At 34.1% G+C, this 24,795-nt stretch overlaps 2 protein-coding genes across 2 annotated transcripts in view; one reads left to right on the forward strand and one right to left on the reverse strand.

The window, feature by feature from the left end:
- The window catches only part of LOC127836373 (dipeptidase 1-like), a 220,028-nt gene that overhangs the window by 138,487 nt on the left and 56,746 nt on the right, over positions 1-24,795 (forward strand). The gene's annotated exons all lie outside the window — the stretch shown is intronic.
- LOC127836377 (uncharacterized) lies at positions 7,991-23,564 on the reverse strand. Its single transcript, XM_052362992.1, has 4 exons — positions 23,168-23,564; positions 10,558-10,649; positions 9,706-9,755; positions 7,991-8,532 (listed from the first exon to the last, which is right to left on the reverse strand). The coding sequence occupies exons 1-4, from the start codon at positions 23,269-23,271 to the stop codon at positions 8,365-8,367; spliced, it is 414 nt and encodes a 137-aa protein (XP_052218952.1). The 5' UTR covers positions 23,272-23,564; the 3' UTR covers positions 7,991-8,364.

The following is a 24,795-nucleotide window of genomic DNA, read 5'->3' on the forward strand; positions in this document are numbered from 1 at the left end:
CAGTCATCCACCAGTCTTCCTAAGTCCACTGCCTCATTGTCTGGTCCTTAAATGCTGACCATCACCAGAGCGTTGCGGACAGCAGACTTCAGGCGAGCAGAATTTTCTGCTTTTACCCCCTTTAATTGTGCTTAAGCCTACTCGCAGTGTGAAATACAAACAAAATGTAAAATTATTCTGAAATTAGAATGTTAAATCTCATTGACTTAACACAAAGCGATGCTTAAGCAAAAAATCATTTTTCGTTTGTTATTACGTATATTATTGACAGTCTAGTCAAGTACCCAAGGAGCAGTACCGACTTCTGAACGCACTGATCTGCACATGTGAAGAATACACAAAGAGCACAATAAAACTAAAAAGGGTGGATTTTTTTTCAAACAACTGTTTTATTTTAAAGTCTAGTATATGTTTATAAAATTACATTAAGATATGATTTTAAATTAAAATGTTATCATCTGTAGTGTCTAATATTTGAGTCAACACAATATCTGTCTGTTTTTAATAATTATTCACGTGCGATTTCATTTTGCGTTGATTTCACTACATACTTATAAAAAGTTAAGTTAAGTTAAGATATTCTTACCTCCTTCAACTTCTGTTATCCATGGACAACATTGGAAAAAAATCCTGGTTTTATGCTACATGTGTCAATTATGTTGCAAAGTGACTCAGATATTAATAAATAGTCTAAACTACAAAATATTGTTGATTTTGTGTTTGAGTGCCAGGTGAATTTGCTTTCGTTTGGTTTTACTGTACGCCAAATGTTTATCATATTATAGTTTTCAATTATGTTATTCAAAATGTTTCTTTTTTTAGGATGAGTATAAAGGTTTCCATTTTTTTAAATCTAATAATGGGTTAAGAACAGTATTGAAATCACCACCGACGATAATGTTTTTATCCTGGTATTAATTATAAAGGATTGTAATGTTTCGTAGAATGTGGAATCATCTTTGTTAGGGCCGTAAACGTTGATTAATGTTAATTGTGTTTCGTGTATTTTGATATTTATACTTGCTTGTCTGCCAATTATTATTTCGCTAAAGTTATCGACTGTGATCCCTATATAATTTTTTATCAGAAAGGCAATGCCTTGTTTATTAGTATATTGCCCACTGAGATATATGTCTCCGTCCCATTCATCTTTTAAGTTTTGTGCTAAAGTATGTGTCAAGTGACTTTCTTGTAATAGGCATACACTATATTTTTTTGTCTAACCATTTAAAGAGTTTTATGCGTTTGTCTTTATTGTTTAGCCCTTTTGCATTCAAAGTACATAATTTAATCATTTAAAAAGAGGTGGATGGAGATGTACATGATAATTTATGTGTCCAGTTGGTTTCTATTTTAAGACATAAGATGTGTATACATACAAAGACAAAATAGAAAACAAAAATTAGGGATTCAAAAACAGAAATTTCCATAGAAATGAAGAAGTAAAAAGAAATATCACAAAAGTGAGAAGAAAAAACAAAAAAGAGATAAACACATAGCTCCTGCTTTATAGATGTTAGAAAATTGTTGGACAGGTAGTCTTATTTCAGGTAGATACAGAGAGATGAGTTCGAGTGATGGTAAATAATAAGTGTATATCGTAAATAAAGATATATGCAATCAAATTTACAAAGAAAAACAACAACAACAACAACACAAACAAAAAGCTATACAAAAAGGCAATTAAACACTACTTGCACAGGTATATATGATATGTATATAGTTAACAATAGTTACATGGTTACATTGTTGATTTGTTTGTGTTTTTTGTTCAAGTTGGGTATTCTTAAAATGAGAGGTTGCGTACTTAAAACAATTTTTTGGATTAGATTCGTCTGCCCATACAAATATGGCAGCAACATTAAATGTATTTTTTGTTTTTTAAGATAACTATAAAACAATATTCAATATCAGTATAACTGCTCTGTCTTGCTTGTTATTCAACATATTTATATATCATTTAATTAGGTGATGTCCAAAAGCGTTAAAAAGTATTCAACTGCAAATACCGTACATATATAGACATAGAGATATGTAGACATATGCTCATTACAAATGTAGCAGTAGAATTAAATGTATATTTGATGTTCCTAAGATGAGTATATAATAACATTTAATATGAATATTACTTGCTTGCTAGTTAAATATACTTTATAATTTAACTAGGCGATTTCCAAAAGGGTTAAATAGTATAAAAGGCAAATACCGTACATGTATAGACATAGGCATAAACGCCAAATTGTACATGCATTTTGTATGAGCTACTGTTAGTATGATACAACATATATAGTAATGCTTACACATTTCCTACTTTGCTCACAAACAATAGAAATAACATTAATTGCAATAAATAACAATTGAATTCCCATAGCAATCAACCGAATTAAACACTTAAAAATAGTTTACAGAGTTGATCTTTCAATTAATTAGAATTTTGCTTTTTGTATAATAATTATATAATTGTTTTACAATCATATGTATTCTTATTTGTAACTGTCTAACATAGTATGCTTTTATACATTAATAATAATTCATATGTGTTGTAATTTATGTTCATTATTTACGGTATTGTCAACAGCAAATTTTTTTAGATGGTTTTGTGCTTTTTTTTATTTTTTTAGAAGGTTGATAAAAATGCTTATTTAACACGTATGGCATATCTCAGTATGTGATTATACAGAGCGATCAATTGCCTTCCAAAAAAGCCGAATTATATGAATTCGTTTGCAATTATTCAATTTACCAGAATTGTCACTTGATATCAGAGTAAAATGAGTTTAATCAGTTCATCTTTTCGATTTAATATCACGTGTTAGAGAAAAAAACACCCTCTATTATGATAAAAGCAATGTAAATATAGTAACACATATTTGCTTCACTTTCATTTTAGATTTAATGATTTATTTGTCTAGTGTGCGTCTTTGCATGTACTGCTAATGTTTTTTTAACAGTTTAAACACAAGAGTTGTCCTTATATTGTATAAGGACTCCTGTCAAGGATAGTGGTAACACATGATTTATTGGATTTATCTATTACCTTCGAAATCTAAAAGGGCAAGAGATAAATACATGTACATCGTTTTTGAGTATTTGACTGCATTACAAAAATGTAAATACGTATTTATTTACAATACATTTGGTCAAAAGTTTTAATACTCTTTAGTTACACCTTGTTTATAATAGCACATATATATAGATAATACATGGTGCATAAATGTAACACAATCAATGGTGTGTTACTTTAAGAATGTTTTCAAACATATGCGCCGCTATATAACATGCTTTTAATTTGCTTGCTTTGCATGGTGTACACATGCTTACGTAAATTGTTTATACACTGTATTGTATTGTACATTTGATTGTCATGGTGTGTCTGAATAGCCACTAATCCCTTGAAAAACCACTAATCCTTCGTCTTCATTGCACCACGATAATGGACAGCAGTTAATGATAGTATACTTCCCAAAGTAGAAACGTTTGTAAATGTTATGTCTATGACCATGGTAGACTAAGCCAATAAGTATACTCCTTATAAAGGACCCTGTGGATGCTTCCGTTCCGGTTTTTGTAGAAAAGCTTTCCGCTTCTACTCCATACTGATTCAACAGTGTCTTTTTTCTTCAAGCGGATTGAGTTGAAAACTGTTTGGTTCAACTGTATTAGGTGCTCGCTTGCATAAATATTAACTTGTTTGAGTTGCTTGCTTTGGACAGCATGACATTTATTTCTCTCAATTGTTTTGAGATATCAACAATGTTCATGTTTTCTGTATCTTTGGTTCCTTCTGCTTTCTGTTTTTCGTGTTTTGCCTTTTTCTTTGCTTGCTTTTTGCTTTCAGCTTTTGATTCGCTTATACTAAGTTCATGTTCGCTAACACTGCTTATGTATTTGCGTTTGGTTTTGTCTTGACTATCACAATCTTGGTTACTATCAGATAGTTCTGACTATTCTAAGTCAATTTCTCCTGGCTCAATTGACTGAGTTGTCTGTGTTGCCATATCTTTTTTGAAAAGTATATAAACAATGTTTCAAATTTTTAAACAAGGCTCTGTTTTCTTCATTTATTACAAGTTATTATGTTCATACCTTGTGTGTCAACATCCAGTATCCATTAAACAATGTCACTCATTTATTATCACCAACTTTCCAACACTAAGATTAATAAATCCTATTGCATTTTTATATTTTCAAAAAAAAACACACTTGCTCATACAAGGGAGATAACTTCGCTTTCACACTTATCATATTAAGAGATGTATTTGTTTCTCTTTTCTTAACCTGTATAGTAACTGCTGATATGTTTGTACCAATCACATGATAATGTTTATGAGGCGCTCATGAAAGAAGTAATACGATTCAATGAACCCCAAAGAGCAAAAAAAAAAACACTGGACATCAATATGTAAAATTATACAAAGCAATATAGAATCTAAGCGAGTATTCAAAATGGCAATGTATTAACACCGAGTATTTCGGCGCAGATCATGCCAGCAAGGCAGAACATGTCCCTGGTCTCATGGCTCCCGACCAACCGCGACGACCGGAGGCGGTGAGGATGACACTTTCACATGCCCGTGACATTGCGAGCGGCCTGGAATATATTCACGACAAACGATATACGCACCGAGACATGAAGCCCGAGAATGTGCTTGTGTGTATTCCTATCTTTCGAAGAGCGTGTTATAACATTTTTTTCACTTTAAGTTTAAACTTCTGTAAACCAGTGGGCATATTCGTTACAATAGTAAAGTATTTAAAGGGTAACTCATAACACTTGTAATAAAGAAAATAATTTTCGGTACAAATTGTGTCCGCTCGTATAAACGTAACAAAGCGTTAATAAATCATTAAATCTATACAAATTGTGTCCGCCCTATAAACGTAACAAAGCGTTTGTAAGGTACAATTTATATTGTTCTTGAATGTTTGTTATGTATGTTCTGATAAAATCAGTTTCGAATAGTTTGTGGTAATGTGTAAAATATATGTTTGTTTTCAGATCGCAGAAAATGGCGTTGCTAAGATAACAGATGTAGGCGTTGCAAACCCGACCGATAGGCTCTCATTTACACTGAATTGTTCCCCTGCTTATATGGCACCGGAAGTGCTTTTGGGAACAGGAAACCAGACAAACAAAATCGACATCTACAGCGTTGCACTTATTTACTGGGAAATTTGTTTTGGAGAAGACACTGGCAGCGTCATGAAACGAGAAATTCTTGGACCCAGCTTCTATGGTGACCCCTTGGCTTCGATCCAAAAGCGTCAGATGGACCCGTGTGGAGGTTGGCGACCGAGTTTTAACACGGGGAATGCGCCCCCTAGCGGTTTAATCGATCTAATACAAGCAGCGTGGTCTGATAATGCCGATAGGAGACCCACGGCAAAGGACATAAGACTCTCCATTGAGAAACTGATATCCAGCTGTTAAAATAACTGATTTTTTTACTTAACCCATTTACGCCTAGTTGACTCTCCCATCCTTCTTATTTTCCAAATTAGGGATGTCTAGTATATATCTATATTTACAATTTTTCGTACAGAAATTCCTTTAGGCAAACAGCGCAGACCCTGATGAGACGCCGCATCATTGTCATGGCCTTTTTTTCTAGACGCTAGGCATAAATGGGTTAATACAATAATAAATTGAAATTTTAATGCTTTTTTAACATATATGTGCCTAGATTGTTTCCTGAAGATGCTTTTGGTATCCATTGCATTGGTTATGGTCTTGTGTTCAGCTGACACATTTTTGAACCGGCCCGGCAACTCGTGAAATCAATACCTGTTCCGGCTAGACTATTATGTCTGGATATTGATCATGATCCAAAGTTGTAGTGAGAATCTCCTCTAGACTTTGATTCAAGTAGTGCAGACGTCAGCTGATGTTATCATAATATAGATTATTTAATCTTAATCCTTTAAGTAGGAGAAACATAGCCAGGAAAAGTCTTTGATATCACTAGGATGATTCACATCGGTGCTAATTGGTTTGCAATGACTACACGTTGATTGAAAGATTGTTAGACATGTCCAGTGTTTTAACTTATTTACAGACAAGGTTATGTTCTTGTCCGGTACAATTCGGTTTGTTATCTTGTGACTGGACTGGCGATGATCCGGTGTGTCTGTTATTAAAACACATATTCTTGGTGTGTTTTTATGTCCCCCACCACTATAGTGGGGGACATATTGTTTTTGCCCTGTCTGTTGCTTTGTTTGTTTGTGTGTTTGTTTGAGTCAAACATTTGCCATAACTTTTGCAATATTGAAGATAGCAACTTGATATTTGGCATGCATGTGTATCTCATGGAGCTGCACATTTTAAGTGGTGAAAGGTTAAGGTCAAGGTCATCCTTCAAGGTCAAATGTCAAATATATTGGGACATAGTGTTTCACAAACACATCTTGTTTAATGTTAATTTTGAATATAATTATGATTTACTATACACTTCAAGATGACGTTTGTCTTGATGTCGAAATACAAAGAGTATTAATACAGTCAAACATAAATTGTTTTACATGAATTAAACACTCAACAAAAATCAGTCATATGGTTTTTTATGATCTCGCACTGTAAAACCTTTTTCTCATTACGAATCTTCGTATCGATACAAATGAAATATCACATTAAATATCAATTACACGTATAGATAGAAACAGAATAGAAATCAGAACCCACTGTTGTGAATTGACATTGGTGCATTTGTCGGGTGCAGCAAATTAATAAATTATAACCTTATATTGAAAATAGTTTGATCAATATTTGTTGATGTTCTAAACCGATATTGATATTCAAGTACAATGTGTTGTAAATAATAAGAGCCGCGTTCTGAGAAAACTGGGCTTAATGCATGCGCGTAAAGTGTCATTCCAGATTAGCCTGTGCAGTCCGCATAGGCTAATCAGGGACGACACTTTCCGCTTTTATGGTATTTTTAGTTTTAAGGAAGTCCCTCCTTACCGAAAATCAAGTTTAAGCGGAAAGTGTCGTCCCTGATTAGCCTGTGTGGACTGCACGGGCTAATCTGGGATGACACTTTAAGCACATGCATTTAGCTCAGTTTTCTCAGAACAAGACTCATAATGTTGTGAATGATGAAGCAACTGAAATTTTACCAGTGCCGAACTTCGAATTTCCATCCGCTATTCTTTTATTTATTTGGGTTTCGTTGCCGACGAAATAGCGTCGTCTTTGCATCGCATATTGCTGCAATTTTATGCATTTGTGTCAAACAATTTTTACTTATCTATACAGACTTTTAACATTTAGTTTGGTGTTATTACGTTCCCCACGATAGGACTAAATATCATGCAAGTTAGCTATACTTCGGAAATGGGTTTGGAACGTAGAAACAAGCTGCAATCAATGCAAACAAAAACAAAACTACTCATAGAAACACAATATTTATTGACGTAAATGAATAAAACATTAAAATATGAAAACATTTTATTGAAGAAACTATTTTAAAAAGTGTTATCATACGAAACGCTTGATAGTGCTAGCAATTGAAAATATGCTATATATAATGTTGGTTCGAGAAAAACATCTTAAATGGTCTTTGGAAGCGAAAGACAGCTAAAATTGCTCTTTAAAGCATAAATGTTTACTTTATTGTTATAACAAATGCCAGGTAGCTTAATGATTAGCGAATTACAAATCCTAAGGTTTGAATCCAATATAGAAGTGTATGTGCCCTAGTACGTGTACACGAAACAAGCAAAACTAATCTTGCTAAAAGTCAAACAATTTGCACATATAAACACACACTCTAACGAAACAAAGTAATACAAAATAAATGGATTTAACCCATGTATGCCTAGTGAACTCTCCCATCCTTCTATATTGGATCAATTTATTTCCAAAATTAGGGATGTCTAGTATATTTATTCTATATTTAGAATATTTCTTACAGAAATTCCTTTAAGCGAACAGCGCAGACTCAGATGAGACGCCGCATCATGCGGCGTCTCATCTGGGTCTACGCTGTTTCCCAATGCCTTTTTTCTAGACGCTAGGCATAAATGGTATAATGAAAACATCGATTTGCATTGAGACCTAAAAAAACAATGAATTTAAAAAGGAGAATTAAATCAGCTAAAAATAGCAACTTGGCGGTGTGGATGGGCCTGCATCGTACGCAAACTACTCAAGTTTGTAAACATACAGTCATGGTAGAATCAGTTTTCAAAATTACCTTCGTTTCAACTAATATAAGTTATTGATAATTCCATTAAATTAAATCTAAATATAAGCTATTGTCTTTTCAGTACGCAAATTTCAAACAACGTATCAACATCCACCACCTTCTTCTCCGTCCGTTCTTACGCGCTTAAAATAGTCCCATACTTTTTTAAGAAATATTATTCCGCGCTATCCACTTTCGTTTGGTAGTCCTGCCCCTTTATCTCGCCGTTGATGAGCAGATAGTTCATCATCTCGTGTCCCTCGACGTCGCTGTAGATGTGTCCTTCCTGGCCCTCCAGCGTGAAGAAAAGGTCCACGTCGTAACCGTGGTCGGTAATATAGCACTAAAACACGTTGTACACTGCATTTGTATGTTTTAATTTCAAAAGATGTAATGTCGCAAATAATAAAAAAAAAAATAATAATTAAAATAAATAAATAATAATAATAATAATAACAATACTAATAGTTAAAATAATAATAATAATAATAATAATAATAATAATAATAAGTATAAGCATAATGATTATAATGATTATAATGATTATAATTATTATTAAATAGAATTATGCTTTTATTTTAGGTATACGTTTCGGACCTTAAAAGGGCCGTCCAACAGATGAAGCGTCGTATCGACGCGAAACGGTATTTTGGGAAACTACGAGGATTGCTAATATAGCTAAAAAATACATCTGCAGATAATATGAGCGTGGATGGTCGAGTGGTCTAGGCGGGAGGCTTTTTACTCCAGCACTCAAGGGGTCAGTGGTTCGAGCCCTGTTGAGGGTTACTTTTTTCCCTTTTTTAAATTGTATTCTTGTTTTTTTAATGGAGATTTTTAGTTCAAATGTTTAAATTTATCAATATAAAGCATTTAAGGCATTTAATGACAAGCTTCAAAACATTCCAAAATCTGTTGGACGGCCCCTTTAACTATACTGTTGATATTAATAATGTTCCGCTATAGAATATAGGCTTATTAAGCGTATTTAGTTGGTAATGTTTTGTTTCCTAAGGTTTCACTTCTTGTCATGTATTTAGATTTTCAATTTCATATGCTTGATATCATGCACAAACTACATATAGATAAATTAGCAATGATAAATCACTAAATTAAATACAGATTTGTATAAACATGTCATTAATTGCCTTTTACTGTGACATGCGGATGAGATTAAGACGTTCTCACACCCTTATAATTTTTTTTAATAAACTGTATATACAAGAGTATATTACACGTATTTTAGATATGAGCCACGCTATGTGAAAGGGGGTTTAATGAATATTCGTAAAGTGTCGTCAAAGGGACGACACTTGCCGCCTAAATTTGATTTTTGCTGAGAAGAGACTTTCTGTAAACGAAAAATATCATAAAAGCGGAAAGTGTCGTCTCTGATAAGCCTGTGCGCACTGCACAGGCTAATCTACGACGACACTTTACGCACATTCATTAAACCTCCTTTTCACACAGCAGGGCCTTTATGATTATATAGTCACATATTATTAAAAAATACTACCGTTGTCTCCACCGCCGTCCCGTTAATCCAGACATGAAGATTATCCCGAGCTTAAATTGTATAGCAAAACATTCTTAATCAAATGAAAATACTTATACATGCATGGCAAGTAATAAATAATAACTAAACGTTAATATCGTTTAAGTGATAGTATGGGCATTTTTTACTGTTGAATTGAGCTGAAAAGAATTAACAGGTCAAAAGAGTAAGTTAAAATGTGGTTACTGACCAATTATCTGCAACTCATCTTGCTACCAGTTGTTTATAAAAATATACTTTATATTATATATTTTACGTGATCCACCCAGTCCTGTAAGCCGAAATGATCCGTAAAACAAAATGGTGTCTTTGTGTCGTATAAACGACTCTGCACTAAAACTAAATTTAGGTTCACATTGTACATGCGTGATCAGTTGTCAAACGAAAGAACGGTTGATATTAAAATGCATTATTTTTCTCTTTCCGGGATAATGTTTTAGTATGTTGATGCTGCATTAACAAATATAAGTGTATATAAAGTGAAAACACCAAAAATAAACAACGGTTGCGATAGACACCTATAAACTGTTAGATGCCCAAAATATCACTTTAATTAAACAGGTTGAATAGTTTGTATGTGCTATGCTTAGCGAAACTGTAAAAGTAGGGTTAATCTAGAACGACACTTTACGCACATGCATTAAGCCCCGTTTTCTCAGAACGTGACTCAAATATTCAGAAAAAAATGTTGAAATGATTAATAGGAACATAATTGCTACGCCTTTTGACTCACATACACTTCAAATGTACTGTGATAGATTTGAAGAGTGGGAAACAACAACACACCAAGGACGAACATATAATGCAACTTACAAAAGGAGACCCTGTACTGGGAGTTTGACATATCAATGGTCCACGCAGAGGTGACCTTGACTTTACCGTCCCCGCTAAGCTCTTGAACCTTCCTGAAACGTAAAATAATATGCTAGCTTAATAAGAATTTCACGAAAGATAGTCAACATATGCAAACGTAATTTGCACTTTTTTTCATTTAGTGATTGACTCAAAATAAGTAGGATTTTCCTGATATTAAGTCATATATTCAAGCTTTTTATTTATCAAATGTAGATAAATATCCTAACTTATTATTACATTAATCTAATTTGGTAAAATAACTCATTTGCATTTTCTTAAAAAGGAGTTTACTATTTAACCTTATTTATCTGAAATGATGTGAACTGTTTATGCTTTTTAGCTCTATCCTGATACGTTGTGCAGAATTAAATCAGCCACGTTCTGTGAAAACTGGGCTAAATGCATGTGCGTAAAGTGTCGTCCCAGATTAGCTTGTACAGTCAACACAGGCTAATCAGGGGCGACACTTTCCGCTTTTATGGTATTAAAGTTTCAAGGAAGTCCATCCTTAACGAAAATCAAATTTATGCTGAAAGGCAAATCTGGGATGACACTTTACGCATACGCATTAAGCCCCTTTTTATCAAAACAAGCCTCAAATGTTAATTATAAGCACTTCCACGAATTAAAGTGAAATATTCAAGCTTATAAACAACATCCTTAAATGAAGTGAAATGTTCAAGGTTAGTAGCCCTTTTGTGAAATGAAATGAAATATGCAAGATATGTAGTGGACTATTTGAGCTTATAAGCATTTTTTTAATTAAATGTTGTTCGATAATCGAGCTTATTTTCTCTTTCTTAAAACGCTTTTATTAATAATATCTTATTAACATTTTCATAAAATGTACTGAAGTATTAACGCTTATAGTCATGATGCGGCGTCTCATCTGGGTCTGCGCTTTTTGCTTAAATGAATTTATGTAAGAAATATTCTAAATATAGAAATAAATATACTAGTCATCCCTAATTTTGGAAATAAATTGGTCCAATTTAAGGATGGGAGAGTCCACTAGGCATAAATGGGTTAAGCCTTACCATGAAATGTGATATAATAATTGAGCTTATTAACATCTTGCCTGTGAAATATAGAATAATGTTCAAGCATATTAATAGTTTCCTTAATTGTAGAAAACTAATCATATATTTCATGGAAATTTTTCAAGCGATCTTAATTGTATTATGTGGTTATAAGACCCGTTTATTGTTTGAATTGATTTCCTTTTTTCTAGCATGTTACTTAAATCTTGAAAAAATGTGTGTATGTTAAATGGTAATTAGAAAGAAAAATATTTGCGACTTACCGCTTTAAATAGACTAAATGTTATCAGGTACAATCACTTTTAATTTAAATTAAATGTCATAACTAACAATATGTGACCAACGAAGTATATTGAACTAATAATGTGTAGTCAAAAGTGCCATCTGTTTTCTATTAAACAATGATTATTATGACAGTCATATTTCCTCTTCTGTCACACCGCCAGAACGAAATACACATGAATACAAATTGATTAATTTACGTAAGCAATTTACTGCTCATCGTTCTCAAAGCACAATACCCAGAAATATGTCATTAAATATGCTTCAGTCGTTTAAAAAAAGAAAAAAATCAATTAATATTCTTTTCATTCCGTACACTCCGTGTAATTAATTGATTGCTCCGAAAGTCATAGATCCAATAACCATCCTGCAAATTCCAATATTTGTGTAGAGAATATAGGGATAATACACGTTTTCGAGGGCATGATCATCTGCGGGCGCTCGAAAAATCCGTTCCTGTCCGAGTGCGCAGCACGAGGGCAGGAACGAATTTTGAGAGCGTCCGCAGATGATCATGTCCGAGAAAGTGTGTATTTTCGCTATTATTGCATAAACAAATCACACTTACCAAAATAATTTTAAATAACGTTGAAAACAATATTTTGTTCATTCGACATCGACAAAATAATTCGATTATTTCAATACAGTTCAAGGTTGTGTTTTACATATGCCTCACTCGGTCATCATCCGAAATGACGAGGCTTTACCTTCGGATAGGCAGTTTTCAATTTAAAATGTGTTTAAACATTTAATTAATGCAAAGTTGAAATGCAGCCTTGTAAAGTAAGAAATGAGGAATTATTTTGGGATTTACAGCAGGAACGTTGAAGGTACATAAATACTTACATTTACAGCATAGTCTTTTGAAAGTGTTGAGTAAATAACCTTAACTTTAATGACGTTGCCAATACAATAAAGCTGTTGTCAAGTGAGTGCAGATGGTATAACTTGAAAAGTGGATTGAAATAGTCATTATCCCTGCATGCATGAGGAAACTGGTGCATATTCAGTTCCCCATTTATGCTTGGAAAGTCGTCGAAGGCTGGAGAAGGGAAGTAACTGCGCGTAGACCAGGTTATGGATATGAAAAACACATAACAGGGCTTGAACGGCACGTGAATCGCATTGTTTATATACGATTTCTACCGTTCAAGCCCTCCTTTTGCCAAGTTTCTGCACTCCGCCAGAGGGCAGTATAGATAGAGTTTATGCAATAATAATGAATCACTTGAATAAAGTTTATGTCTTGTCATCACATCCATTGTTTGTTTTATAAACGAGTTTTCGTTTGCCATAAATAGAGCAATGTTCAAAGTTTGTGCGTTTTTGTAATCTCATTATGTGAGTCGCGTTCTGAGAAAACTGGGCATAATGCATGTGCGTAAAGTGTCGTCCCAGATTAGCCTGTGCAGTCAGCACAAGCTTATCAGGGACGACACTTTCCGCTTTTATGGTATTTTTAGTTTCAAGGCAGTCCCTCCTTACTAAACATCAAATTTAGGCGGAAAGTGTCGTCCCTGATTAGCCTGTGTGGACTGCACAGGCTAATCTGGGACGACACTTTACGCACATGCATTATGCCCAGTTTCCTCAGAACAAGGCTCATGTTGTCTCTGTGGTATGAATAGCTCTTAATTTGTTTCATCCATGTAGTTGATTAAAGTTTCATCCAGGTTCAGTTTGAGAACGTGTTATATGATAACTTTATTAATTGACTGTAAAGGAACATAGTTGGGGGGGGGGTCTTCCTAACGAATACCCAGATCTATTAACAAGCGGTCCAACATGGTGAGGATTTGCTCAACTGTGTAATTGGAAAAGGCCAGTTTCGAACACTGTGGCATGATTTAAAAACACTTTGTAAAGGACCACAATCTGATGGCATAAACCAAATATCACAGCTTTGTGTTGTTTAACCAATTTATGCCTAGTGAACACTCCCATCCTTCTACATTGGATCAATTCATTTCCAAAACAAGGGATGTCTAGTATATTTATTTCTATATTTGAATATTTCTTACAGAAATTCCTTAAAGCAAACAGCGCAGACCCTAATTAGACGACGCATAATGCGGCGTCTCATCTGGGTCTACGCTGTTTTCCAAGGCCTTTGTCTAGACGCTATGCATAAATGAGTTAACTTCATAATATTTTAGTTAAATTTGGCTAATTTGTAGTATGAATTTTAGTGGGTTATAATTGGTATTCCAGATTTAGATTGAGATAATCTAGTTTATAAAACAATACAACCTTAGTTACCTTTAAAGCTAATCTCCATGCTTTGACCATAAATATACAAGTGTAAACTTTCAAAATACTTTTAATTATCTATCCGTCGCCATTTATAGTCGAACGCAAATCTTTACATAAAGAGATATTTGATTGGTTGCAACTGAGCTTGACTTCTTATGCGAAGTCTTCACATCCTAACAGCGTTTATTGATAAAGCGCAACTAATGTTTCAAATGTAAAAGAGATTCGCATTTGTTATATGCTTTCACATTTGGCATTATATTGATGCAGATCGTTTGATCAGCTAACTCGAGGAGAAAAACAGAGAAAAAGACCATTCATAATCTGTTATGTTAATTGAAAACGCTAGTGAACATGGTTGATTTTGATGTCGATTAATCAATCGCATTTGAACAAAATTAATTAAGCTTTTGATGCAAGATTTGGGAAAATCATGAAACTGATTATTTGGTTTATTTCAATTTTGCTTTCAATGCAATGTGTGCGTAGTAGTTGTATGAAATAAATCAAGGTTATTTATTTAAATGCATCGTGTTATTTGTAAACATAAGATACGCAATGATACATTTTGCTAATAATACATTGAAAACTTGATGACGTTAGCACAGTATAAAACAATATAAATGTTGTTCGATCATGCAATTAGTTCAATTAAACGTCGTACAATATTACATACAAAGTCATTTGTAGTTTATGTGTAGAGAGATTGTTTAAGTGCTTCATAGTTTTATTAGAATACACATTATAAACTTTATGTATATTTCTTGCTACTTAATTTTTTGTTTGCTTTGTTGTAAGGGGATATCATTTGCATACTTAATTTCTAAATATACATTTCGTATCAATCATGAAGTTTGAAACATTAAAATTCATGCATTCACACTATTTTCAATTCATGGAGTTTTTATTGCCTTCCAACCGGGTTAACCCATATGCTTTCCACTGACGTTCCAAGGCAGTAACCCCAGATCAAATCAATCCATCCTATGTCTAATGTACATTTGTAGTACATAAAAGTCAAGCAGACGAGAATGACCTACTTTGTAAGTTTAGCATGACGGAAATGACATGACATGTAACTCAATGTGTTTGCTCTTTTCTCGAATAAATAGAAACTTAACACACCAAACAATGTCAGCAAACAAACACAATATAAACCAACTAACTGCACTTAATATCAATAGCTGTATGCGAATATAGGATATCGCTTGTTATGTGAACAGGAAATACGTTAATGGCGTTATGTTTGCTTATACGCAGATATGATTCTAAGCCAATTTAAAGGGATTTAACGCATACGCATTGCAAGTATGCAAACGGCACACCTTAGTACAAAAAAGTATATACAAACATAACCGGAGATTGAAAAGATCGCTTAATTGTGGACTTGAAATTCAGTCGAATTCGAAACATGAGGTATGAGATGGTTGATAAGGTTTGATTATCGACGGATGAGACTTACGCCCTAAAACCTAACACCAACCGAAACATGTGGTCGCATTACTCGCCAAACTCTTTATACCGTAACAATAGGCCGTGTATCAACTCGTACATGCATATTTATTCACATGCATCCTACAAATGTGAGACACACCCAAAGCTTATAATAAGTTACGCAATATATCGACAACTTAATCTTGATATATTCCCGACAATTAATTTACGTTAGTTTCCCTTCTGAAATGTTCATTAATTTTTATGAGATATGATAGCTCTGTCAAGCGATGCATGATTAAATGCAGTTAATCTGCGTCTCCACAAGATCATTATGGAAGTACATTAGTTGCTCATCAGATGCGTGTTCTTTGAATCTGCATGGTTACAAAGCAGCAACTATAGGACATTACACGAGTTATCAATACATATCATATCTTATTAAATATTTGTAGAATCCATGTTATACACGGGCTTTCTGATAATTAAATACTTGTCACGTGCTTTGAAGCGATACACAACGTTATGTTCAATGATATGGTGTACGGATAGGTCCAAAAGTCGTATTCCTATGATACGGTTTAGTTAGAAACGTATCATACGGTTTATAAACCGTATGATACGCTTTAAACCGTATGATATGCTTTTGAGACTTTTGGACCGGTTCGAACGTTAAACCGTATGATTCGAAACCGTGTGATACGAATCGTATCAGACGGTTTATTATGGTGTTCGGATAGGTCCAAAAGTCGGATTCGTATCATACCATCGTATCAGACGGTTTAGCTAAAACCGTATCATACGGTTTTGCGACCATTAACCGTCTGATACGATCGTATCAGACAGTTTTGACTTTTGGACCGATTGTACGCTTAACCAATTGATGCGAAACCGTATGATACGATTCGTATCAGACGGATCGTGTTTGATACGAATCGTATCATACGGTTTCGCATCAAACAGTTAAGCGTACAATCGGTCCAAAAGTCAAAACCGTCTGATACGATCGTAGCAGACGGTTTATGGCCCCTAAACCGTCTGATACGGTTCTAGCTAAACGATGGTATGATACGAATACGACTTTTGGACCTATCCGTACACCATAGTATCATACGGTTTAGCGTTAACCGTGTTATACGGTTTACACTGAATAATATGGTTAACGGATAGGTTAAAAAGTCGTATTCGTATAATGCCATCGTATCAGACGATTTAGCTAGAACCGTATCAGACGGTTTTGGGGTCATAAACCGTCTGATACGATCGCATCAGACGGTTTTGACTTTTGGACCGATTGTACGCTTAACTGTTTGATGCGAAACCGTATGATACGATTCGTATCAGACGGTTTACGATTCGTATCATACGGTTTAGCGTAAACCGTATCATACGGTTTACGCTGAATAACGTACGAACCGGTCCAAAAGTCTTAAAAGCGTATCATACGGTTTAAAGCGTATCATACGGTTAATAAACCGTATGATACGGTTCTAACTAAACCGTCTGATACGAATACGACTTTTGGACCTATCCGTACACCATATGATACGGTTCTAGCTAAATCGTCTGATACGATGGTATGATACGAATACGACTTTTGGACCTATCCGTTCACCATACAAGGAGAGTATCTCACTGTAAGCATTAAAGTTCGTGCTTAACACTTTTCCTAAAACACAAATGCAAGCCAAGGGCATCTTGGATCGTGTAATTGGTTCAAAATATTAGTTATGTGCAACACATTCATGGCTAACAATGCTTGACAATGCAGGTGTAAGGGGGCTCTTAAAAATGCATTAATTTATCCACAGTGTTTTGTATTATATATTTTATGGAAAGCATTTTAACTACGGAAATAGCATAGTGAACAATAAAGCGCAGGATTACTTTTGTATTCTTAATGAATATCTTTGAACATTAAACGTACTATATTCTACATTTAAATCAGCTATAAAAATGTATACCTGGTTGATGAGACATAAGGCTTTCTTGTATCGTTTTTAAATCTTTTGTAGAACATGTATTCTTATGTTGTTTATTGATGTGTCAAACAGTTTTAAAATTTTTTAGAAAAATGTTTTTGTGTAAGCCTTTATTCGTCTTTACAATTGTCAAAATGTCTGAAACATATGTTGGCGTCGTCGGCCACATTCGAAAATTCATTCAGTGAAAAAATGTTGAAAAATACAGAATATGAGTTTGTTACCCTACTCACTTGTGAATTAAAATCGATATCCGACCGAAACCAAATAGTTGTCTTTTTATTGTATATATGTATACTTACAAATAATTATATTTTTGTGTTTTTAAACGATACCACTTAATTATAGGCTGACATTTGTTATAGCCGCAAAATAATAAATAGTTTACACAAAACACTTACATTTTTATGAATTAGTATATAAAACTTCATAATGCAACACATTATGAAACACAGAATAACTTGATCTCTTTCGGTTGTCCAGTAAGCGCATTTTACCTTGGGTTTACGAATTTAACCCATTTATGCATAGCGTCTAGAAAAAAGGCTTTTGCGCACAGCGTAGACCCAGATGAGACGCCGCATGATTCGGCGTTTCATCAGGGTCTGCGCTGTTTGCTTAAAGGAATTTCTGTAAGAGATATTTTAAATATATAAATAAATATACTATACATACCTAATTTTGGTAATAAATTGATCCAATTTAGAAGGATAGAAGAGTCCACTAGGCATAAATGGGTTAAAATAGAATTACACTGAAGATGTATATCAACAGCATTCGTGCTTTCTATTGGTTTTAATATAAACCACAACAATGCATAAAATAAAGAGCAAATTTTCAATAAAGAAATGTTCATTAAGTATCTGTATCATTTTCATATTGGAGCATCGTCGATGTTTGAAAGACGATTGTTCTTCTAACATGCGACACTGTTCTTAGTTCAAACATCTCACGTTCTATTACAATAAAAAGGAGCTGAAATTTGATATCCAGAGTGTCAAACCAATAAATGTGTTTAAAATGACTGTTCGATCATAAATAAATTCTCTTGGGATACAGAGCAGACGTTTCCAATCTGTATAATCAATATAAACGGGATATTTAGTTACCTTATCATTACTGTGAGGATCGGAGTAATGTTCCGCGTTGTATATCATAAAAAATTTAGCTTTGATAAATCGATCGAATCGAACCACGACGGTATTGGAGTTGAATAGTTGTACACAAGTGTACATTAGACGGTATATTATATTTTCTCTATGATAATTAACGATAACAAACCATATCTTAACTATAAAGAGTGTATGTAAATACAAATTGTATAACAAACCTTGCACTGAAGTGAATATTATAAGTTTATGTAAATCTCAAAATATTTCAGAAAATTTCACTTCGCATATGTCTTCGTTAAACTAGTGCGTTCCTTATTGAAACATTACTATATAATACAATGCAAACTCTATAGCGAATTGTAATATATAAATAGAAAAAATCATTTTAGGAGAAAAAATCTGCTTTACATTTAATGTCTTATATTTTAGGCAAATAACTAATGCCTGTACAAAACAGGCTGATACACACAGCACAGCTTTAGCATTAAAATTACAAATACAAATTAGCTGGGGTCGCCGCCATGGAACGGTCGATTGACCCATTTATGCCAAGCGTATAGAAAAAAGGCCTTGGCAAACAGCCTAGACCCAGATGAGACGCCGCATGATGCGGCGTCTCATCAGGGTCTGCGCTGATTGCTTCAAGGAACTTCTGTAAGAAATATTCTAAATATAGAAATAAATGTACTAGACATCCCTTATTTTGGAAATAAATTGATCCAATTTAGAAGGATGGGAGAGTCCACTAGGCATAGCTGGGTTAAAACAGTTGAGTTTGAACCAGTTACAATTTATGCCTGAAATCACTAAAACAAGCCGAAAAACACGAACAAGGCGAATACACAGATGTATGTTTCTTAATGGTTTATACTTCTTCAAACAATTAAGGAGATGCTTATTGTCCCCTACCGGTTTAATGGTTTGCGCTCTGTGCGTCTTTCTGTGAGTTTGTCTGTCACACTTTTCTGGATCCTGAAATAACTTTAAAAGTTATTCATATTTGTTCATGAAACTTGAAACATGGTCAGACGACAATATAAGGATAATGCACGTCATTTCATTTTGTTACTACGTCCACAATTCTGGTTGCTATGACAACAAATTAAAAAATTCTGACAATGGTGGAGCCGGTAGGGGACATATATTGCTTGGCGATAGTCTGAATTACATATGACATTCTCCTTTTATTATTGTGGCTTGTTGCTGAAATGACATGACGATGATTTAAATATTTTACAATATTGTGTTATTTCTACAAAGTTTTTTTTAATTAAGAAGAGATGAAGATGATGTTTGCAGCTTACATAGATTCTATAAAGTGTTATCAAATTGAAATGTGTTCACTTTTATTACAATTTAATTTGAATTGTGACGCTATGAGATTGATTTCTGTATAACTCTTTGCACAATTTTTTTTTTTTTTAGTGTTAGTTGTGTATTTATGCGTTATGTAAAGTGCATGTGTTTTGACCCACCGTTAAACCATTTATGCCTAGTGGACTCTCACATTCTTCTAAATTGGATCAATTTATTTCCAAAATTAGGGCTGTCTAGTATATTTATTTCTATATTTAGAATATTTCTTACGGAAATTCCTTTAAGCAAACAGCGCAGACCCTTATGAGACGCCGCATCTGGGTCTACGCTGTTTGCCAAGGCCTTTTTTTAGACGCTAGGCATAAATGAGTTTATGGATTGGTTTCTTGCTTTAACTCTACTTACACGCTATCATTAGTGTTGTCTCCTGCTATCACTTATTTTATTTGATTTATTGCTGACAATTAGTGTTCTCTCCACCCATCACTTTTTTATTATGTCCCCCACCACTATAGTGGGGGACATATTGTTTTTGCCCTGTCTGTTGGTTGGTTGGTTTGTGTGTTTGTTTGCTCCAACTTTAACATTTTGCCATACTTTTTGCAATATTGAAGACAGCAACGTCATATTTGGCATGCATGTGTATCTCATGGAGCTGCACATTTTGAGTGGTGAAAGGTCAAGGTCAAGGTCATCCTTCAAGGTCAAATGTCACGTATATAGCATTAAAGCGGCGCAGAAAGGGACATAGTGGTTTTGACAAACACATATCTTGTTTGATTGATTTCCGACAGTACATAAGGCAGGGCGCAGAATGATATGCATTATGGGACTAATAATAAGAGATTGGGATGCGAAAGGAAGAAATGCAGGAGTTATGTGGTGGGAGGGGGGGGGGGGGGGGAGGGTAATATGTTCGGAGAGGAGGTATATATTTAGTGGCATATAAACGAAACAATATTTGATATTATTAGATTTAACATTAATGAACAAAACATTCTCACATTTTGAATGTAATGATGTGAGTTTAAAGGAACACATAATGGACCGAAACTCTGTTCAATAGTAGTAAATTATTGAAGCATAATTTATAAAATTACCGCGATAAACTGACAAAAGCATTAGGGACTAATTAAAAAGCTCGATGCCCGCTTCTACAGTGTTTATTTGACTAAAAATTCATTTAGTCTGTCTATTACAGTATTAATTATTCATAGCAGGTATTCACTGATGCGTTGTTTCTGAACCAACCGAGGAGATTTTGTTAGATTGCGGGGAGGCTCAGAAATACATCGCAAACAATAACAATAGTCCGCACAGGTCAATCAGGGACGACACTTTCCGCTTAAAAGGGATTTTCGTGTAGAAAAGACTTCCTATAAACGAACAATAACATAAAAGCGGAAAGTGTCGTCCCTGATTAGCCTGTGCGGACTGCACAGGCTAATCTGGTACGACACTTTACGCACATGCATTATGCCCAGTTTTCTCAGAACGCGACCCAAATACTTTTATTTTGTTTTGTAAATAGTCTTAGAGATTTGACATCACTGCCTTCGTCCGATCTCTATACGGATTTTGGAAGCACACAAACCATATGGATACACGAATGAAGTTACTTTTAAACAAGATTAATTTCTGGAATTTTCTAAATATATTCATGTTCTATTAATATTGCATTAACTCAAACACTATAAAACGTGTGCGTTTACATGCTGTTTGTGTAATAAAATGCGTATGCTTTCGAAGTAGTTTTAATTTTAACTTTGGAATTGTAATACAGCATAAGTTTCCTTATATTTACACAGTACAATACTTATATGTCCACAATGAAATGAAGCGCATACATGGCTTCAATGAATAACAGCAGATTTTTGGCAACAATGAAATTGTACACATATATGCGTACAATAGAGTCCAATCCATATGCGGCTAAAATGAAATGCAGTTTATGTATATTCCCAGTGCGAAATGCAGTACCTTAATAACTTAAATAAATCAAAGCGCTGAAGCCACTGAAGTTGTTCGCTTTTGTTGTCCTTGATTAGCTTGTGCGCATTGCACAGGCAAATCATTGTGCACAGGCTAATCTTATTTGACATGCATTAAGCTCCGTTTTCCCTGAAAGCAATCAATATGCACATGTTTCAATGATAAACACTAGATTGGCCAATGTCGTCTAACAAGCTGGTATATACACTCACTGCAGAAGTATAGCAGAAGCATTAGTCGTCTGCAGTACAGACAGGCAGCGGTAATTGCCCCTAGCATAGTGAGTTGCGGTTCTTACCGTAGCTAAGGCTTTTAAGCACATACTGATTTGCAAAATATGCTCTGTAAATTTAGTCGGCCGCTTACGCGACGAACTAAAAACAGCACCTATATGACTTCAATAAAATACAGAATATAAATGGCTACATTACATTACATAACACATCCGGCTACCATGAGTTACAGTACCTACTAGTACATGGTACGTATTACATACAGTGCCTAAAACTGCAATAGATATGTACAGAACCTTCATCGGTTACTGTGAGGTGCAGAACATATACACTGACAACACTGAGACGCAGTACCTATACAGGAGACGCTATTGTGAAGTTTTTACATCATCATTGCCTATCACCAGCACTGATAATAGTTATCAGTGCTGGTGATATTTATATTATAAATAACGAATTTTGGGCGAGTAATGAGGTGTACAACTGTCATAGAGTTATTTGAAGTGTATGACCTGTTCAGTCAAAGCAATATAATTTTAATAATGTATTATGCCCATGTTTCTGTCTGTTTGTTACATTTACAAATAATCATTTTGATATACTTTCAAATAAGGATAATAAAAGCTAAGCTTAGTTTTTCTCGAACGCATTTATTAACATAAATGTACAACTGTATATTTAAATTAAATCGCTATTGGATAACGAAATATGTTTTTTAAAAGGATTCTTTTCCACCGGAAACATTTGCAGGTAAGTGTATACCATTTTATCAGTGGCATTCTTGTGTAAGAATATGTTTATGTATATTGAAGTTGATTGTAATACAGAAACATGGGACAAAGCGTGAAGCTGAAACAAAAACAACGCCAAAATACTTGGAAGCAACACATTCTTTTAGACAGTGGATCCTGACTAAAACTTACCTTATGACCTTTTTCTTCGTCGACATATCCCTTGTGTTGATTTCATTACTGCTCCGCTTCATTCGTCCTTCAGTCGATGTGGCTCTTCGAAACAACATTGACATGCTTGATTTGCTGTGTATTAACGTTGTTTCCGTTGAAAACTTTGTTGCTCTGTAACAGAGAAAATTCAGTTCACGCTAAAAAGGTTCCAATAAATAAATATGTTCAACCTGCTCCGATCCTGTTCTTTGAGTATTTTTAAGGTTTGAAATACTGTTCTATTCAAAGCATGAAAATAAGTGTTATGCTTATGCTTTCTATAAACACGCAATTTACACGTCAACTTAATATTATAAGTTTTCAAATAAGCTGTCGAAATACGACACACGATACAAAATACAAATACTGAATAAAGGCAAACGGTATCAACACAATGCGTGCAATCTATTTATGAAATTTTTAAACCTCGGAACAATTTCCAGGTATCCAACATTCCAATAATCCGATGCGCATGTGTATAATAAATCAATCGTCTGTTGGAGAGTGAAAATAGTTTATGGAATTTATCGATTCAGTTAATGCTCAAGCCGATAGAAAGTCAAATATTTCCAATAACATCGCACGAAATTAGGGCAGGCATGTCTCTAACTGTCTTTTTAAATATATATGTTGTTAATAAGAATTTAATTCTGCAAATATTATCGAATGAAACAAACATCATCACATGCTGCATACTTAATTTCGCGAAAACGATCAAATTATGAAAAAGGTCGAAAACTCAACCTGGAATAACTTAATAAAAGTTTAGCGTCGGAACAAAACTTTAACCCATTTATGCCTAGTGGAATATCCCATCCTTCTAAATTGGATCAATTTATTTCCAAAATTAGGGATGTCTAGTATGTTTATTTCTATATTTATAATGTTTCTGACAGAAATTCCTTTAAGCAAACAGCGCAGACCCTGATTAGACGCCGCATCATGCGGCGTCTCATCTGGGTCTACGCTGTTTGCTAAGGCCCTTTTTCTAGACGCTAGGCATAAACCGGTTAAGGTCGGTCGGGTTGGCGGAAACAATTTCGTTTTGTGTGTTTGTGATAGAATAAAGGAAAACGGAAATGAGATAATTCTAAATATCACTCACTAGATTGGGCAACTTGACAAAAACAACGCACAGTTACAACAAACAGCAGCAACAACAAAAAATTGTAGTTTATAATTGGCGGAGCAAAGGACTTTTGAAGAACTTGATGTAGCATACGTTGTGAGAGCTTCGTAACCCAAACCACGGTATTGATAAATGTTAAATGTATTGGCGTATATCTAAGAAATATCAAATTATAGAGATGAATATTGTAGAGAAATGGCACAAAATGAAAAAAGTACCATTCATATAGAAAATGAATATCACATAGTAATAGTATTCCCTCATAATTTTAATTTAAATAAAAACATATTTTTAAATTTTATTAGGTCAAAGCTAGTATGCATTAATTTTTACTTATATTGAATAAAGTAAGTCCTCTAGAAACGTGAATATCACTTTAAAAATACATTTAAAAGAGAATATTATGTTTAAACTGAACAAGTGTAATTTGCATTGATCTTATAATAACAACTAAACATTGTATTAAGTTCACGTTGGG

The sequence above is a fragment of the Dreissena polymorpha genome, chromosome 6, assembly GCF_020536995.1.
Source record: "Dreissena polymorpha isolate Duluth1 chromosome 6, UMN_Dpol_1.0, whole genome shotgun sequence".
NCBI classification, from domain to species: Eukaryota; Metazoa; Mollusca; class Bivalvia; order Myida; family Dreissenidae; genus Dreissena; species Dreissena polymorpha.

Excerpts from the sequence above, each read along its gene's own strand:
- LOC127836377 (XM_052362992.1), bottom strand. The coding sequence starts at position 23,271 with ATGTCAATGTTGTTTCGAAGAGCCACATCGACTGAAGGACGAATGAAG. Across the intron at positions 9,756-10,557 it reads CCAGTACAGGGTCTCCTTTT|CTCGGGATAATCTTCATGTC; the intron begins GTAAGTTGCATT and ends ATACAATTTAAG. Across the intron at positions 8,533-9,705 it reads GGACGGCGGTGGAGACAACG|TGCTATATTACCGACCACGG; the intron begins GTAGTATTTTTT and ends AACGTGTTTTAG.